The sequence below is a fragment of the Pantherophis guttatus genome, chromosome 1 (assembly GCF_059756535.1).
Source record: "Pantherophis guttatus breed Tessera chromosome 1, ASM5975653v1, whole genome shotgun sequence".
Lineage (NCBI taxonomy): Eukaryota > Metazoa > Chordata > Lepidosauria > Squamata > Colubridae > Pantherophis > Pantherophis guttatus.
In genome coordinates, this window is record NC_142063.1 from 41,687,869 (window position 1) to 41,707,967 (window position 20,099).

Here is a 20,099-nt window from a genome sequence, read left to right on the forward strand (position 1 = left end):
GTTGAACAGTGGTTCCCACACTCATTAGTTTTGGGAAATTGTTTAATATCCAAGTTATTCTCTTGTATATAATCCACCACCTATCCTTGTGGTAGACTAAGAAATTTAAGAAATTTAAGAATTTTAATCAGTTTATTCTTTTTCTTTCTTTCCCACATCTAATCAAGTGTGACCCAACTGATTATTGACCAAATAGTCTTTTAATCCTAATCAGCAAATTATATGCTACATTTTATAATAGAGACTATTGAATTGGGTACAATCAGAGAACATTTTGATCCCTGAACAGACGGCATTCAGATTTCAACATTCAACAATGGACCTAAGCATAATTTAACATCACCTAGCCAAGACATACTCCAGTTAATCAAAAACTGTATGTTGCTTTTTTAAATTAAAGGGCAGAGTTTGATTCAATTCCATGTGACAGACTCTGGAAGAAATTAGCTGTTACATTGATTGAATGCTGTCTCTTTTAATTATAACAGCATTGCACCAGATGTTACTATACAACAGAAGAATAATCGCAAAAGAAATTCAATTGAACACATATCCACCAAAAAGACATTAAACAAGGAACTTTTCAATGTTTACAACAGTGGTAACTCTGATATTTTTGCTAAACCAGAATTCTATCCTCCATCTCTCATCCACTGCCCCATCTCCATTTTTATATGTGGATGATTTAGGTATTCTATCTATAACTCATCTCAGTATGCATAGATTATTTAAAACTCTTTTATCATTTTAGTTCTCTAGAAATTTTGTGTATGTGCACGTGTGCCTTTGAATCAATGTTGATCCTGGCAACTGCATAAACAAGTCTCTGCAGTTTTCTTGGCAAGATTTTGAAAATGGTTTGGTTTTGCCTCCTTCCTAGGGCTGGGAGAGAGTGACTGGTCCAAGATCACCCAGCTTGCTTTTATGTCTAAGGGTATGAATTTACAGTTTCCTGCTTTCTAGCTCAGCACCATAAGCAGCACACCAAACTGGCCCTCTAAACTGCCTCTAGTGTATACTAAAATAAAGGTTTTAGTATTCCCAAGAAAGTGCTTATGTTGCCAGTTATTTGGAAGATCAGTGGGAGACATTTTGAGTGGGTTACAACCTCTAAATACTTAGGGGATTACTTTCAAACTTCCATCCATTGCACCTGCAAGTGAGTGATCTTAAAATAAGACTTTAAAAACATCCCTGGAGATTGTTAAATATACAGTCCAACACTGTAGCAACTCTGTCCAAACAGAAGTTAAATTATTTCATACTAAAATTCTAGCTGCAATGCTATATGGTGTTTAATTGTACATCTCTCAAAACACCTCAAGTCATTCAATCAAAATTCTTAACCTTTTATGCAGGTAGTCCTTGATTTACTATGGTAATTGGGACAAGAATTGCCATTACTAAGCAATGCGATTGTAAAATGCAATGATTGGCAGTCCCGATTGTCATTCTTAAGCAAGAACTGCATGAGTTGTTAAGCAAGGACCTTATATGATCATCACTTCCAACTTCCTGCTGTATTTCCCATTGATTTCGCTTGTGGAAAGCCAGCTGGGAATGTCAGAAATTGTGATCATGGGATCATGGCTCACTGTAGCATAATAATCATGAGCCAGATGCCAAGAAGCAGATAGCAATCATTGGGAGGGGGGATGCTGCAATATCTGGAATTCCCGGGACTAGTTGTAACTACCACTTATTCAACACCTGCTGTAAGTTTGAAAGGTTGCTGAATGAGTGGTCATTAAACAAGGGCCAATGTTATGAATGTTATTTTTACTTAATTCTTAATGCCCTTATTTAGTTGCATTTCTTTGGGGCTTGTCCTGATAGGTTCTGGTAGAAACAAATTATGATATCTACAGTACTTCCTTGGTCTGCCTGCTCTTGTTAGGGAGGTTTATCTTCTTCCTAACGAGATAAATCAATCATGATTGGATATACTGCGGCTTTTCTATTATGGCAATATCAAAGCTATACATGGTTGTGATAAAATTTTGGCCAAAGGATTTGGGACCAAGACATTCAAACTAAGATAATCAGAGTTGCTCATCTCCATTACAATGCATTTTCTCCCTATTCCTGGATTATCTCTAGATAGCAAAGACTAAAATTCAAATCAAGTAGAGATTTGAGCTTAGTCCTTCCATATATAAACTATACCATAAATTCTTACACATTCAGTACAAAACACACACAAGTTCTCTAATTCTGTATGTAACTCATCAAGCCCTAATATTTCATGCTCTATATTTTCATTTTTTTAAACTGGTTTGGAAAAAGCCCATTTGTGTTAAAAAAAGAAAGGTCCCAAACTCTGAAACCGGAAGATGGTAGATTCATTTTGGCTTAGGACTTTTCAATATTTCTCACCTTACTTTACACCTGCCTTGAGCATATCTTTCTCTTGAACAAAACATTAGATCTGGATTAGTAGGAAGATGGCGGACCTATGGCACATGTGCCAGATGTGGCATGCAGCGCCCTCTGTGGGCACGTGAGCCGTCGCCCCAGCTCAGCGCTGCACATGCACACACGCCTCCTGCCAGCAGCTGGCCTTTGGGTCTCTGCAGCATATGGGTGGGAGGCAGGCAGCATGGGGGCTGTGCATGCATTGGTGGGTGGGGCACAGTGGTGGGATTCTGGGGGTTCTAGGGGGTTCGGCCGAACCCTTTGTTAAATTGCTGGCTCGCCCCGCCCCTTGCCCCGCCCCTCCGCACTACTATTTATTGCCAATAAATGGGGTGGGCGAGCCAGCAATTTAACAAACGGTTCGGTGTTTTTTTGTAATTTATTGGCCCCGCAGCACACCGAACCATTTGTTAAATTGCTGGCTCGCCCGCCCCTCGCCCCGCCCCGCCTCCCACCCGTGCGGCGCCAGCCTATCCTAGCCAGGGGTAGGCAATTGTGGCTCTTTTACAACCTGTGGCCTTCAACTTCCAGAATTCCTCAGCCAGCTTTGCTTTGCTTTGCTTTGCTTTGCTGGCTGAGGATTTCTGGGAGTTGAAGTCCACAAGTCTAAAAGTTGCCAAGATTGGGGACCTCTGCCCTAGACCATTTTAGGAGCAAAGTAGTGGGTTTTGCTGGCATTTAAGGAGGAAAGGAAAGGAGGGAGGAAGAGAGAGAGAGAGAAAAGAGAGAAAAAGAAAGGAAGGAAGGAAGGGAAGAAAGGAAGGGAGAGAGAGAGAAAGAAAGAAAGAAAGAAAGAAAGAAAGAGAAAGAAAGAAGAGAAAGGAAGGAAGGAAGGACCACAAACCATGGCACTAGACGTGGTTTCAGAAGATGCTTTGAAACAGGATAGCAATCTAGGGCTGGAAGGGACCTTGGAGGCCATCTAGTCCAACCCCCTGCTCCAGCAGGAAACCTTATATCGTCTAGATTGTTTTGGTGCCTCCAACAGAGAGGAAAATTGCCAGAAAGGAAAAGGAGTTTACTAGGACAAGGCTGCCATGTGGAGGAAGGCAGAGATAGTCCTTGACTTATGACCACAATTGAGCACAAAATTAGAGTTTAGAGACAGGAAATCTTCCAAGGTTTCTGGTGGGGGGAGGTTTGAGCTGTGGAATATCTCACTGCCACACATGTGTGTCCCCCCCCTCGCCCTTTCTTGCCTTGAAAAGGCAGAAGCTTGAAGAGGTTGCAGAAAAAAAATGCTCTTAGAAGCTTCTGAGGATCAGGCAACTCAGCTTAGATTGCCAGAGATTTTTAAAGGGATTTTTTGAAGAGGTTGTAGGAAAAAAAATCACCTTAAAAGCTTCTGGTGATCCCAGCAGATTTGTGTGATCATCAGAAGCTTCTAAAAGCATGTTTTCCTGCAACCTCAGCCGAGGAGGTTGTAGGAAAAAAAATCCCTTTAAAAGCTTCTGGCGATCCCAGCAGATTTGCCTGATTGTCAGAAGCTTCTAAAAGCATTGTTTTCTGCAACCTCTTAAAGTTGTAAAAAAAATGCTTTTAAAAGTAAAAGTTAGAAAAAAAATTGGCCATGCCCACCCAGTCACATTACCCACAGAACCGGTAGTAAATGGACTACTCAGAGGGCTGAAAAAGTTATTTTTGACTGGTCCTCGCACTTTTGACCAGTCCTTGAACTTACGACTTTCCTCACATTTTACGTTTTGCATCCTATCTTGTCACCGTGGTGAAGAGAAGTAGGGGTGAAATGACTGACACGATTGTTAAGCATGCTGCACGGGCATAAATGTGAGGATGGTCATAAGTTTGAGGACTGGTCAAAAGTGTGAGGACCAGTTAGAAATGACTTTTTTCAGCCCTCTGAGTAGTCCCTATGCACATAGCCACGTCCACCCGGTCACATGACCAGCTAGCCACACCCACCCAGTCACATGATTGCCAAGCCACACCCCCAACTAAGCCACGCCCACAGAACCTGTTGTTAAAAAAATTGAATCCCACCACTGATGGGGCACATGTGGGGCCCTCACACGCATGCAAGGGGGCAGGGCACATGTGCAGGGGCCAAGCATGCATTGCATTTTGGGGGCTTGGGTGCATGCTTTGGGCACTCAGTCCAGAAAAGGTTAGCCATCACTGGACTATTGCATTGTGGGACCCCGAGTTACAACTACATAAACTCTTGTATTAATCTTTCCCCATCTCAGATCATAGAGAAAATTAACCGAAGAGAAATGTGTGTACTCAGCCATGCCTAAATTGGTTGGTTTTACCATAAACATGGTTTTCCTGTAATTTCTTAATTTTCCTGTCATTTGTGATTGATTAATTGTAAGTAAATTTCTTAGAAATATAAGGAAGATTCCTCTGTTGAAAATTCCTTCATATTTCCAAATAACCAAGGAATGTTACAGTTCAGCACAAATCTATGCAGGAAAAGAAAGAAGAATCTCTTGTTTTATTGTTTGGATTTTGTGTATATGTTGTCATTCACAGTTCAGTGCCCTCCCTCCATAATGAGCAATATTTTCTTCTGCAAAAATACTGAAGGGTTCAGATTTGAAAACAAGAGGAGGAGGAGAAGGAGGGGGTAGATTTTCTTTTTCTTTTTCCCCTTTTAACATGTTCTCACCAACTGTACTTCTCAGCAAGCGATAATGACAGCATGTTAAAATTGAATGGTGTGATTTCTCGGTACATTTCTGAATGAATCATCCTGCAATTTAAGTTAAATAGATGCTTGCTTGGAAGAACTGCTACCACAACCTAGTTTATGATAGGGCCTGGGCTGTCTCCCCTGATGTGCAATGTGAGTCAGGCATGAATGTGAAAAATTTGAATTATCACCTTAAATGCTGATTTTTCTTTTTCTGTTATTTAGTTACTGGCCCCTTGAATGTTTTTCTTTTTATCCTTAAAGAACTGGAACATTTTCTGTATTTAAATGGAGCTGAAAATAGTTTGCAACAATGTAATTGTTTTTGTATAATTTTATTTACTGCATAATCATCTGCAGCAGGAAAAAAAAACCCTTCAAAGCCCACACAATTGCTGCAGAACTAAAAAGTGAGTTTCCAGGTAATCCTGCTCAGTGGTACTATAGCACAAAATGGGTTCTACTAACTTCCAAACAACCAAAACAAACCCAATTTTGATGAGAACTCCATAGCAAGAAGTTCCAGTGTAAGAATATCATTACCCTCCAATGTTTTTGGTTCTAGAAATCAAAATTTGATATCCAGGATCCATGATTAAAACTAGATAAGTGATGTTAACTGGAGTTCATCCATAGTACTGAACTTTTAGAATTCAAATTTTCCCAGCCTACTCCAGGGGAAGGATACTGTAAAATCTCCATTCCCTCCCCAGTCCAGGGGAAGGTTACTGCAAAATCCTCATTTCCTCCCGATCAGCTGGGACTTGGGAGGTAGAGAATAGATGGGGACAGGGCCAGTCAGAATTTTTACTACCGATTCTCCGAACTATTCAAAATTTCCGCTGCCAGTTCTCCAGAACTAGTCAGAACCTGCTGAAACCCACCTCTGGTGTATACATACATACACACAACAAAATCCTTGACTGTTATGCTGTGATAGAAGAATCTGTTTGTGCCAAATGTAATCTAAGGTTAAGTTAAAGGCTGAAATTAGATCTAAAATATGTTAAAGGCTAATTAAGGTTATTTTTAGGTCAGGGCAGATGGATAGAGACCACGAAATTTCTAAATACTTTCTTTAACCATTTCCACTACATGAGAGGAAAAGGTAGTCACTAAACAAGAACCACCTGTGAGGTCATCCCGGTAAGATGTGTTCTTGACAAAACCTATGTTAGTTCCATATAATGGCAACCTTCTTTTCTAAATGCTTGGTAATGTATTGCTTAACAATCTATTGGCCAATATAGTCATTAAATATATTGATCTAAAGCCTCTCTTCTTTTCTCCATTGAACTTTGGAATTTTTTGCACTTCTCCAGACTTCTAGTTTTTTTGAGGGGTTGAAGATTATACTCTGTGGTTCCAAAATCATTTATACCAGCTGCTTCAGGCATCTAGAATTTGACAGTACTCTGGCCTTGAAGTGGTTATGGTCTTACTATATTTAATCAGTCCTAAGCTGCATTCTGACCTGCTTTCATCAATCAAGTTAGGAATAATGTTTCTAACAATCAAGAACCATCTTGATATATGACATATTGTGAAATCTAATCAGACAGAGGAACAAATACTATTTGTTTCACAACTGATTAAATATATGTGCAGATGAGGACAATTTTCTCCACAATGTGAATAACATACTGATAACTAACTCATCCAGTTGTTGATTCTCATTTGGTTATCTATCAGAATTCATCTAGTACACAATCATCTCTTTTGAAGGTCACACAGGAATCCTCGGATGAAACTCTAGGTATATTTGAAATAACAAATTGCTCCTTCCTTCCTTCCTTCCTTCCTTCCTTCCTTCCTTCCTTCCTTTTTTCTTTTAGAAGTCAAACTATAATTCTGTGTATAAAGACTATCAGGAAATGTCTAACCATTTAGGCTGTACATTTATTGTACAACTTTAATTGATATTTCCCCCTTGTCCTTCCTGCTACCCTTTTCCCCCTTCTGCATCAGTTTCTATGGAAACAAACAGCAAGATAATGCATAAATGCATCTACTGATATCATATGAAAAATCAGTTTGAATGGTGGCATGGGAAATGCACGCTATGTGATAGAAATTTGACAGGTTCAGTCACCTGTTAAACTCAGCACATACACTTTAGTTTTCAAAACACTCTATTTTCCAAAAAATATTCTGTCAGCCATTGTCCTACCATGCCTTCTACAATATTAAACATTCATGAATAGAAAAATGCACAATGAGGCTACTGGATCAAATGTTAACATATAAACGTCTGAAAATGTCTCTTATCAGTTATTTAATGATAATATTTCAAATGTATATGCATGTTTATATTTTTCTTGGCAATGCTATATAAATCCTCATTTAAATTCCTAGGTAATTCCCCTGTTCGGGCACTAACTAAATTGACCATGCTTAGATTTTGAGTTAATCAAAGCTGACCAAAGACTACAGAACCATCTGCTAAAACCTCTCCTGTTTATATATTGTATTTTTAACAGGGTGAATAAAAATTAATGATTTTTTTTAAAAAATCAAAAAAAATCAGATTTTTTTGATTTAAATCGGATTTTTTTTATTTAAATCGGATTTTTTTGATTTTTATCAAATTTATTTTAATAAAAAACTTTTGGGGTAAAAATCTATCGTAAGATAGTTTTCTATTTAAGATACATAAATAATTTAGTTTATTCAGGATGAAATGGAGCTTAGTTATGTAGCATGAGGCTGTATATTCTTCAACACTGGGACCATCAGTGGGTCAAAGGAGTAGCAGAGATGACAGTTGCTCATTAAAAATTATGATTTAAATCGAGTTGATTTAAATCAAGCCTTTTTACTAGTGATTTAAATCATGATTTAAATTGTGATTTAAATCAACTCGATTTAAATCAAATCCACCCTGATTTTTAATAATAGTTTTACTGTATTTTTTTGTTGTTTAATTAATCCGTATTTAATGTGTTGTAAGTTATCTTGGGGAAATTTTCCAGTTCTGAAAGGTAGAATACAATTTAACAAATAAAATAGGTAAATAAACGAAATGATTTCTCCTTGCTTTAAAATTTAGGGACCCAGATTTGAGATTGGAGATTTTACAGTATCCTTTCCTTGCCATGCCCAAGCCATGCCCACCAAGCCACACCCACAGAACCGTTAGTAAAAAAAATTGAAACCCACCACTGGTACACATGTGCATATATGTGTGTGTGCATACATGAAAAGGTGGTGAGGAAAAATGGTTTAAGTCATCCACAAGCTGCTGTTCATTTCACAAACATGTTAAGAAAAACAGTGGTTTTCATAAGTTGGAAAAAAGATCACTATTACAAGGAATACAAGTATTCTGTAGTTAGAATTGTAGTGTATTTAAGAGTTATTATAAAGTACTATTGCAAAATGAATTATGTGTAACTCATGCCCAGTTGTGAAATCCTGTATATATATACAATGAATTAAAAAAACCCAAAACAACCTAGGATTAAGGTGATGGATACATTAGTTCAGTGGTGGGATTCAATTTTTTTAACAACCAGTTCTGTGGCTGTGGCTTAGTTGGGGGTGTGGCTTGGTGGCCATGTGACTGGGTGGGCGTGGCTAGCTGGTCATGTGACTGGGTGGGCGTGGCTAGCTGGTCATGTGACCAGGTGGGCGTGGCTAGCTGGTCATGTGACCGGATAGGCGTGGCTATCTGCATAGGGACTACTCAGAGGGCTGAAAAAAGTCATTTCTGACTGGTCCTCACACTTATGACCATCTTCACATTTATGCCCATTGCGGCATTCTTAACAACCGTGTCACTCATTTCACAACTGCTTCTCTTCATCATGGTGACAAGATAGAGCAAGAACGTAAAATGTGAGGACAGTCGTAAGTTCCAGGACTGGTCAAAAGTGCGAGGACCAGTCAAAAATAACTTTTTCAGCCCTCTGAGTAGTCCATATGCACAAAAGGATACAGCAATAGAGAGGGAGGAAGGAAGGGAAGGGAAATTAGAGTAGGAGTGAGGGTAAGAGTGGGAGGAAGAGAGGAGGAGAAGGAGAAAAGAAGAGGAAGGAGGAAGGAGAAGAAGGGGGGAAGAGAAAGTAAGAAGGAAAGAAAAGAGAGAGGTGATAGGTTTGAGGAGAAAGATTGCTGTACAATAAAAAAGATGAAAGGGAAGAAAGCCAACCCCAAACAAATATAAAGATATTAAGATAAAGAATGAATTGTTAAACTTTAAAGAATAAAAGAGAACAAATATGAATAAATAACAATAATTAGAAACACACATACAAACATACAATGTATTTTCTTTGAACAGAGTATTTGGCCGGTTCACAAATTTAAACAGTGTTTAGTCATTTCAATTAAATTTACAATTTCTATATTTCCTTTTTGCCATATTTATTCCTCATCTATTTTTTAAAAAAACCAATATTACCTTTCATCCTCATCTCTAATCTTAATCAAATTCAATTTTTCCCTTCTATTCTATATTATACCCCTTCCCATTGTCATCTATTTTTATATCCATCCTCACATTGGTTAATTATATAATATTACAGTTGTTTAATACAAATTCAACATTTTAATATAAATCAATTAGTTATATAACTATCTTTTTTATATATTAATCAATATGAACATGAATATTCCAATTATTTCCATGCAATCCAATTTCTTACAAATCAATTAATTATATTTACCAATAATAATAAACCAAATAATTTCCCCCATATATTCCTCCAAACCACAACTTAACCATTTCTGCTTTCAACACAATATACAATTAATAGTATCTCAATTATTACAATTCCCTAGTTAAATAGAGCTTTTTTTCTTTTGTGTTTTAAAATCTTGATCTGTCTGTTGCCCTAAATTTCCCATTGTTTGCAGTTTTGCACCTACCTTTTTTGGTGAGGAAAAAGAAAAAGAAATCTCTCTCTGCCTCATTTTGTCATGTTGCATCAAAGACCCTGCTTTACTTTCAGTTTTGCTTTTTCAGCATAGCTAGGGGGAAAAAATCTGCTCCAGCACTCTTTGCGAATAGCAACAGAGCCCTGGCAAAACAGCTGAGAGCAAATCAGCTGAGAGTCGGGAGGCTGATCTAATTAACTTGTGCTAATTAACCGATGCTGAAGCTGAAGGGGCTGTTTTTTCTTGCTGTTTGCTTGCAAGGAGGTAAGTGCTATGAGGCACAGGCCACAGGGTGGGGGCCACCCTCCTTGCCACAGCCCCCCTGCTGCCCCCCTTGCCTCTTACCGCCCCTAAGGCATTCCACTGCCCCCCAGGGGGCGGTACCACCCACTTTGGCAACCACTGGCTTAACTACTTAACAACCGGTTCTACTGAAGTAGAATCCCACCACTGGGTCTACCCATTTATTTTTGCAGGCGTCTGTCTACTCATTTGTTTTCTTTTAACACTGATCAGCTCTAGGGCGGCCCTTTGAAGCCCCGCGAGGGGCTTTGAACAGCTGCGAGGCCAATAAAATTATAAAAAAACACTGAACCGTTTGTTAAATTGCTGGCTCGCCCACCCCTCGCTCAGTGGTGCGGAGGGGCGGGGCAAGGGGCGGAGCGAGCCAACAATTTAACAAACAGTTCGGCTGAACCGGCAGAATCCTACCACTGCATTAGTTCGATATCTAAATTAGGCAAATGGCTGTGCAATGAGATATGTTTATAATTCATTACGCTACTATCAAGTGTGTCTTAAACATCATGCTTCCTCTCATTATGTCATACCTCATAATGTTACTCTAAAACAGTGTTTCTCAACCTTGGCAACTTTAAAATGTGTTGATTTCATCTCCCAGAATTCTAGAGCCAGCATGGGTATTCTGAGTATCAAAGCCAAATGTCTTAAAGTTAGTAAAGTTGAGAAACACTGCTCTAGAATTTCATGCATCCAGCAATACTTTATGCTACTGCAGTACTTTTAAATGTTTAAACAATGGTAGTGACATATATAGTTTTCATTTGCTGTCGTTGAGTCACAATATTTTGTTCCAGATCAAGATGTTTATGAAGGGATTGTCTAAATCAGTTGTCAACCTTGTTAACTTTAGGATTCCCCATGCTCAGGAAGTCCAGACATCTTAACAATTGCCAAGGTTAAGATACGCTTCTCTAAATAAAAACCGGTGCAGTTGTACTTCTTGAAGCATCATCAGTACTATATATTAAGATGGCTGTGACTGTTTCTAGGGTTGTTAATTGGTTTTAAATTTTATAAATTTATGTGTTTTAATATGGTTGTACACCGCCCTGAGTCCCCTGGGAGAAGGGCGGTATAGAAATCTAATAAACTTTCAAACTTTGTGCAGCTGCTCTTTAATGAGTTGCCAATGGATGTTTTCATTTGTGTTCCCATACATGTCAAAGAATATTTTTATAATCAAATCTGAAACTTTGCAAAGCCTTAATTGGTCAATAACTTTGTTAAAACATTGCCTTGCCTTTGGGTTCCACAAGAAGTAAATCACTATTTTTGGTTTTAAAAGCTTTTGCTATTTTCTCTGTTGTCTTTTTCATAGATTTTTAGATTTAAGTTAGTGATAACCTCAAAGCAGAAACTCAATTTTCTGGCTTTAGGGAAACCAATAGTAGTCAGACATTTGGACATGTAAACTAATATAGCCCTGGACTTAGCATCACATCACATTTTAAAGTAATTCAGAAACACTATTCATCTCCTGTTTGGGTTTATGAAAAGACTCAAATCTTTTGATTTCAAGAAGCTGCAGTTCATTATACAAAAACTTGGGGAACAGTACCTTCACATTCCAGAACAAGCCAGCATTTGAAACCTTAGCATTAGCAATCATGGGAATCAATTGTAGTGGAAATATCACCCTAGGCCAAAGTAGCAGGAAGTGTGAAATGGTGGCTAATGGTGATGGTGAGAGCTGGGTCTTTACACAATGTGACTGAAGTATAGTATTTGCCATAATTGGACCTGATCATTTGTGCCTTGAGTGAGAACTTTGTGTTGACTTGTTTGATGATCCCCTTGTTTATTTTCTTGGCTGTTCACAGTATTTTCAGGAGTTTTATCCAAAATAGCAACAAATCACACTGATTTTTTTGATTTGTTAGGGGTATGTGACTACAGAAGAGCTTAAAAGTAGAGATTAAAAAGTTATATATTATAAGGATTTTATTTATTTTTTTGATATTTTGACAGGGTCCCTTTCGCATGACTCCTGATTTTGCTGTTGCTACTCCTCAAGTTGGGTATATTCCTCTAAGCCAGAAACCTGAAGCAGTGGTACATGCTATGAAGGTATGTATATATATTTGTGAGCGCAATAAGTCGTATTTTCCATTCTAGCACAAAGGATAGTTTCTTCAAAAGCCACTGATATCCTTTGCCAGCTTTTGACACTTAATGTCCTCTAGATTGTTGGAACCTGAAGGACATCAGAGTGGAAGAAAGTACTGAAACGTAGAGTGGGGAAATCTAACAGTATTCCATCTCTTAAAAGTTTTTGCCCCAAAATGTGCTGTCATTCATATTATAAATAATGGCAATACAGTGCAACAGGATATGACAGAAAAAGAAGCAAAAGTGCTACTGCAGAGCTTTGTATTTCTATTAAATGAGATATGAAGAAAGACTTTTGAGCTGGTAATAAAACACAGCAGACTTTCTCAGATTGGATAACCAGCAACTATTAATCAAACCATCTCAATTTGCTTGGTTCATTTATTCTCCGAGAGCAGTCAGTAGTTGGTTGCCAGTGTGCCATTTCTGACTGAGCTTTGATTGTCTACACAATTGAGTATATGGCAGACATATGGAGGCCAAATGAGTTAACAGCACAGTCTGCACCCACTTGGATCAATAATTAATTATTTCCTTTTCATTTAAGATCTAGTTTTATTTGTCAGTAAATCCCTTTTGTTTTCCTTGTATCCTTCCCCATCAAAAAAAAGGAAAGCAACAGATTGAATTAGTTTAAACCATGCAAACAATGATCGTAATGTCAGTTAAGCTAGTGAGTTATACGGTTTCTAAAGTAGGTTAAGCTAAGTAAGCAAATGACCCAGTTTTGTAATTGAGGATTTAAAAATAAGCAGGAAAAAGGAAATGCAGTACTAGTCTGATTCTAAGCAATCAACATGCAGTTATATCATGGAAAAATGGCGTGCAATTTTGGAAAGTATATTTTACACACATCGTTACGTGGATTTGAATCAAAATTGATTGCAATATTATCCTCATTTTTGCAACCAGAATGTATTCATTTGTTATAGAATTTATATCTTGCCCCAATCCAATAGATTCTGGGGTACTTACATAGAATTATAAAAACAAAGTATCCTATCATCAATTCAGTGACAAAACTAAAAATGTTTTTTTAAAAAAAGCTCTTTAAACTCCAAATGTTCACCAGAGGAGCACAATCTTCAGTCAAACCTGTGAATGGGGAACTATTGAAATGTCAGATGCTAACTAGTACGTGCTACCAGCAAAAATTCCTGGCTCCAATTTCGTGCCCCACTAATATCCCAAGAAAGAAAGAAAGAAATATGCAGTGTCCTTTCCTTTCCTGATTACATAAGATGATGTAGTGCTATTGTGGAAGGTACTTGTCAGGGCAAGAAGGTCTAGTTTGCCTCTGTAGATAACATTTTTAGGTCTTTGGCTTTTTCAAAAGCAACAGCATGTTTTCCATTGTCTTGTAGGAGGTTCTCTACTTTCTAATTCCCATATATGTTACAGTATTCATCTATAAGACATATTTCAAGGCCAGTCACCTGGAGGAAAGAAGGGTGATTCTGTGAACCAATGCTTTCTAGAGAAATGTTTCTGATCATTGATAAGTAAATATAAGCAATATGTTTTCAATGACAAGTTAGAATCACAAAATGGGCACTTTCTCAGAAGTGGATCCTCAGCAGAGCCTGGGTTTTAGGACAGGGCTGTGAACCCGCTGGGCTTATGGGTTTTATCTTGTTTTTGTTTTGTTTTTGTTTTTATTGGATTTGTATACCGCCCTACTCCCGAAGGACTCAGGGCGGTGAACAGCCACAGAATAAAACACATAAATACAAAAATTTAAAATAGAATAAAAACAAATTAAATAATTTGGCTGAGACAAATTAAAATACCCAATAATTTAAAAAACAAATTAAAATTTACATTTAACAGGGGAAAAGATTTAGGCCAAGCCAGCTTCATGAAATAATAAAATCTTGAGCGCGCGATGGAAGGTGCGCAGATCCGGGATCTTCCGTATCTCCGGGGGGAGCTCGTTCCAGATCGTAGGTGCCCCCACAGAGAAGGCTCTCCCCTTGGGGGCCGCCAGTCAACATTGTTTGGCCGACGGCACCCGGAGGAGCCCCTCTCTATGGGAGCGTACTAGCCGGTGGGAAGCTATTTGGTGGTAGCAGGAGGTCCTAAGCCATGGAGCGCTCTAAAGGTGATAACCAAAACCTTGAAGCGCACCCGGAAGACCACTGGTAGCCAGTGCAGCTCGCACAGGAGGGGGGTCACATGGGAACGCCACTTCGCTACCATACCCACCCATGCGGCTGCACTCTGCACCAGTTGGAGCCTCCGAGTGCTCCTCAAGGGGAGCCCCATGTAGAGAGCATTACAATAGTCCAGACGAGAGGTGACAAGGGCATGAGTGACTGTGCGTAGGGAGTCCCGATCTAGAAAGGGACGCAACTGGCGAATCAGGCGAACCTGATGAAAAATCCTCCCGGTCACGGGTGTCAAGTGCTCTTCTAAAGACAGCCGTGAATCCAGGAGGACACCCAAGTTGCAAGCCCTTTCCGTGGGGGACAATGATTCGCCCCCAATAGTCAGCAATGGCACCAGCTGACTATATCGGGACGTCAGAAACCACAGCCACTCGGTCTTGGATGGGTTGAGCCTGAGCCTGTTTCTCCCCATCCAGATCCGTACGGCCTCCAGGCACAGGGACATCACTTCAAGGGCATCATTGGGGTGGTCCGGGGTGGAGATGTACAGCTGGGTGTCATCAGCGTACTGGTGGTACTTCACCCTGAAACCACGGATGATCTCGCCCAGCGGCTTAACATAAATGTTGAACAAAAGGGGTGAGAGGACCAATCCCTGTGGCACCCCACATATAAGGGGCCTCGGGGTCGATCTCTGCACCCCTGTCAACACAGACTGCGACTGGTCGGAGAGAAAGGAGGAGAACCACCGTAATACGGTGCCTCCCACCCCCAACTCTTCCAACCGGTGCAGCATGATACCATGGTCGATGGTATCAAAAGCCGCTGAGAGATCTAACAGGACCAGGACAGAGGAGCAACCCCTGTCCCGAGCCCTCCAGAGATCATCAACCAACGCGACCAATGCCGTTTCCGTGCTGTACCCAGGCCTGAAACCCAACTGGAACGGATCCAGATACGTCATTTCATCCTGGGGAATGGGATGGGGAAGCTGTCGCGCAACCACACTCTCAACAACCTTCACCACAAAGCGAAGGTTGGAGACTGGGCGATAATTAGCCAATACTGCCGGGTCCAGGGAAGGCTTCTTGAGGAGAGGCCTCACCACCGTCTCCTTCAAGGCGGCAGGGAAGACACCCTCATTCCATCATTCTCTGAGCAAGGCCAAGGGAACTTTTTAAAATTTTCCTTTGTATCATTTTACTGTAACACATTTCTTTTCCATATCTTTATTATTTGTGTGGGCATTTAGTTATTTATTTTATTTATATAGCCACTCTCTCAGGTGGGCACCTCCAAAAATAAAACCCACAAGAGAGAGAAAGAAAAAGAGCACAAGTGTTAAAATAAGTACAAGTGTTAAAAAATAGGAATTCATTTTTTCAGTAGATCCTGGAATAGCATACCTGAGGACATATGGAGATTAGTAAAGTAGCCTTTCCTTGAGTACAAATGTTACCGCTACAGTCATTGACAAAACCATACTAAATGTCCACCTAGCCTACCATGCTTTTTCTAACAATGATTGATCAAACATTACATTCATAACCGGAACACAAGGCAAAACTATATCTTACTATTTATCTTCAACATTTAGTAAATAGGTTTTTAATAGAAAGGTTTTAACTTAGACAAAAAGACAACTGGAATTGAATTATATAAGATGGAATAGTACACACACACACACACACACGTGTGTGTATGTGTGCGTGTACACACACAATGGAAGATGTGGTAGAAAGGATTGAATTTTATTTTATTTTATAACTTAAAAGAGAACTTTTACAAAATGATTTATTGTTGGTACACGACATGAGAAAAATGATCAAGTATGTATAAAGATACTTCAAATTTATGTTGGAAATGTGAAAGGCACAAAGGGTGATTTTTATCACACATGGTGGTTTGTAAAAAAAGCTAGGTCCAAATGCATATAGTGCTATAAAAGATTGTAACAATTAAATTCAAACAAGATTTTTTTGGGGGTTGTGAGTTTTGGACAATATGCAGAAATATGCACAAAAACAGAAAGATTTGGAAATACCTACAAGAGGGGAATGGTTAGTGAAAATGACAGAATTTGCAGAAATGTTTTTTTGTAATCCTAAATATGTTTGACTGGGAACCCTTTATGGATTTTTTTTTTACTGAAAATAGAAAAAATGACCTGGTGATTTATGAATTTGATGATTAGAAAGGGTAAATATGACAAAAAGGGAATGATGAAAACTAATCAAGGAGAGAAGCAACTTAGAACTAAGGAGAAATTTCCCCACAGTTAGAACAATTAATAAGTGGAACAACTTGTCTCCAGAAGTTGTAAATGCTCCAACACTGGAAGTTTTAAAGAAGAGATTAGATAACTATTTGTTTGAAGTGGTGTAGGCTTTCCTTCCTAGGCAGGGGGTCGGACTAGAAAACCTCCAAGGTCCCTTCCAACTCTTCTGTTCTGTTCTGTTCTGTTCTGTTCTGTTCTGTTCTGTTCTATGATGTAACCCTAAAGATGGAAAATAGATGATAAATGTATTTGTAACTGCTATAAAGCAGTTCTTTTTCCTTTTCCTCTTCTTTGCACACATTTTTTTTACTCTTTTCTCTTTTTCTCAAATTTGTATAACTTTTACTATTTTGTAAAATTCTTCAATAACAATTTTAAAAAAATCTAGTGAATTAATTTATAATACAGTAATAGGATTGGTATAACAAAGATTGCAGAAACATGTTTATTCCTTTAATGTAGCACCCAGCTTGTTTCTGCTGGCAAGAACAAGCACTTGACTGGTTATCTTCCATCAGCATCCTTCTCATGCAATCCCCTTTGCATCTATTACTGTGGGAACTTAAGGAATAATCAGACTTCAGGGGAAATTGATGAATATTATCTCTCTCCTTTCCTTCGGAGAGGTATAGTTAGTATCTCAGCTAGTCAAAGACTATGAGGTTATCATCAAACTAGTAAAAGTTTCCATTCAGTAGTGATTAAAATCCTGAGAAAATGATTTGAGTGTGAAAACATAGAAAACTTTTTTTTTCTACCTAGCTTAGCACTATTTACATTGGCCTTTTCCAATCTTCTTTCCAGATGTCTTGAAGCTAGTTGAAAATTGTAGATGTTCTGATCCCAATACAAATGAGTGGCCAGGTTAAAGAAGGCTGTGCTGTATTGACTGACAGCAACTCTCCTGAATTCACAAATGTCTCCTGAGAAAAGATTGTAGTAAATGTATGGGCTTTACTACCAAGCCTTAGCTTTTCCATGAATGAACCCCACTCTTAGTATTTTCCAAATCTTTATACAGTGATAAAGAACTTTATTCATTGAAATAATTTTCAGCAGGAGCAATATAGGAACTGAGTTAAATCACTGGTCTACCTAATTCATTATCAGCACATCTTGAAATCTTGTGTGTTGTATTTTTTTTTTTTCAGTGTTGGGATGTACATAATGTCTTAGCAATATCAGTAGAATCCAGTAAAATGTGCCTAATGTGTACATGTTTATCTAACGTTAAATATCAGTTACAAACTTTCTTGGATTTCCTACCTTGTCAATCACTAATTTAAGTTTAGAGTTACATGAAAGACTTTGATCATATTTTATTGGTGCATTCTAATCTTTTTGGTCGTTATCTCTTCTCTTCCTTTCTCTCTTTCTCTTTCTGTGTGTGTTGTGAGATTTTGTTCTGTTTTGGCTCTAATGAATCACGATGTGATATATTTTATAATTTCATCTCCATTGTGCTTGTCTATAGGTCCTTGAAGTCCATGAGAATTTGGACAGGCAGATACAAGAAAACTATGAAGAAGACCTGAGTGAAAAGGAGAAAGCAATTGTTCGTGAAATGTGCAATGTAATGAATCCATTTTCACAGTCTTTCATATGTTAGTTGTTCGCTTCTAGTTGTGTTGTTGATGTTGTTCAATATCTTGTAGGATCTGTTCTGTCTGTGCAGACTTATTTAATTGTTGTCTTCACAATCTGAAGAAAAAACAGGTTACAAAGCAAGTGACAATGCATCCTAGATATATCTAATCAAGGAAATCCTATTAAGTTCAGTGGTACTAATTTTCAAGTAAGGTTGTACACCAGCCTTCTCCAAATATGTGCCTTCTAGTTGTGTTGGAGAAAAACTGCTAAATTTCCTGGTCAACACAAGGAACCCAATTGCATGGGACTGAAGTCTGTATTGTTTTTATCTGTTAAAAAGGATACTAAATGATACAGTTTCTAAGACCTTTGTCACCATTTTATTTGTTAGACAAATTTATATGATTGCCCAACTGACACACAATGACTCTGGGCAGCTTACAACATTAAAATATCACAGCGTAAAAACCCTCACCTGCCCCAATGGTGGTGACCACACAGTCACCCCAGCTACTTGATTGGCTCTGTATCTACCATGGAATTCCTAGGGCCGCTGCCAAACCACATCTTTAGGGTCTTCCAGAAAAAGTAACAAGGTAGGGGCCAATCTTATCTTATTCCAAAAGGAGGGAGCCATCACAGAGAAGGCCCCTTTACTGATCCTACAAGACGAGACCCTCAGCATACCTTGCCTTGCTGCTCTGGTGGGCTGGGTAACTGGGGTGAGACAGTCCTTCAATAACTGGGCCCCAAGCCATGTAGGGCTTTAAAAGTGATAACCCAATATTTTGAACTGTACTTGGAAGAAGATTAGTAACCAATGCAGCTCCTGCAAAAGAGATGATACATATTCAGATCTTGATTTGTGTAGAACTGTGCTGCATTTTGAATCAACTGAAGCTTCCAGATAATTTTCAAGAGCAGCCCCATGTAGAGTGCATTACAGTAATCCAAACAGGAGGTTGTTAGGACATGACTGTGAGGAGATCCAGGAATGGGTTAACTGTCACACAACTTGAAATTGTGCAAGGCTCTCCTGGCCATGACTGCCACCTGTTAAGAGTTATGAGTCCAGAATAATCCCCAGATTACACACTGGGTCTACCTAGGACAATGCAACCCTCTCCATGACCAACAATAGTCATTCTCCAAGAACTAAGGAGCTCTGAACTCAAAGGCCACTCCATCTTGCCAGGGTTCAGTTTTAGTCTGTTGCTCCCCATCCAAATCTCAAGAGTTTTCAGGCACTGCAAAAAGGCAGTTGTAGCATCCCTTAACAACAATGTACAACAGAGTATCATTAGTATACTGATGACATCTCACTCCAATGATGACAGATCATCTCACCCAGCAGTTTCATGTAGATGTTAAACGGGAGCTGAGAGAGCACCTATCCCTACGGAAAACTAGGGGCTGAGAATTGGACCTCTCCCTCCTAATCAAAACTGACTGGAAACAGCCTCAGAGTAAGGAAGCATAAACAAATAAGCAGAAAAAGAAAAAGGTAAAGGTAAAGGTAAAAGATGAGAGTATATGAGAAAGAGAATAAAAATCAGTAGCATAAGAAAAGATAGGAGAATTTAAAGACACGGAGGAAGAAACACCAATGTTATTTCGCCCTTCTTGTGTATTACTCTGTCCAAACCATCTGTCTCCATCTCCCAAAAAAACATATTAAGGTACTAAACAAAAACCATGAAACAGGACCATGACACTAATCACACAAAGTACCGGTAAATGGGTAGTAAAACAAATGATCTCT

The 20,099-nt window shown here is 38.8% G+C and overlaps 1 protein-coding gene across 3 annotated transcripts in view; it reads left to right on the forward strand.

The window, feature by feature from the left end:
* CCDC85C (coiled-coil domain containing 85C) overlaps positions 1-20,099 on the forward strand; it is a 174,529-nt gene that overhangs the window by 145,076 nt on the left and 9,354 nt on the right. For 2 of the 3 annotated variants that reach the window (XM_034418450.3, XM_034418452.3), the window contains 2 exons: positions 12,221-12,319; positions 18,222-18,320. In XM_034418450.3, the coding sequence (XP_034274341.2) occupies positions 12,221-12,319; positions 18,222-18,320 (198 nt within the window). The remainder of the gene's footprint in view (positions 1-12,220; positions 12,320-18,221; positions 18,321-20,099) is intronic. The other variant, XM_034418451.3, reaches the window with a different exon arrangement.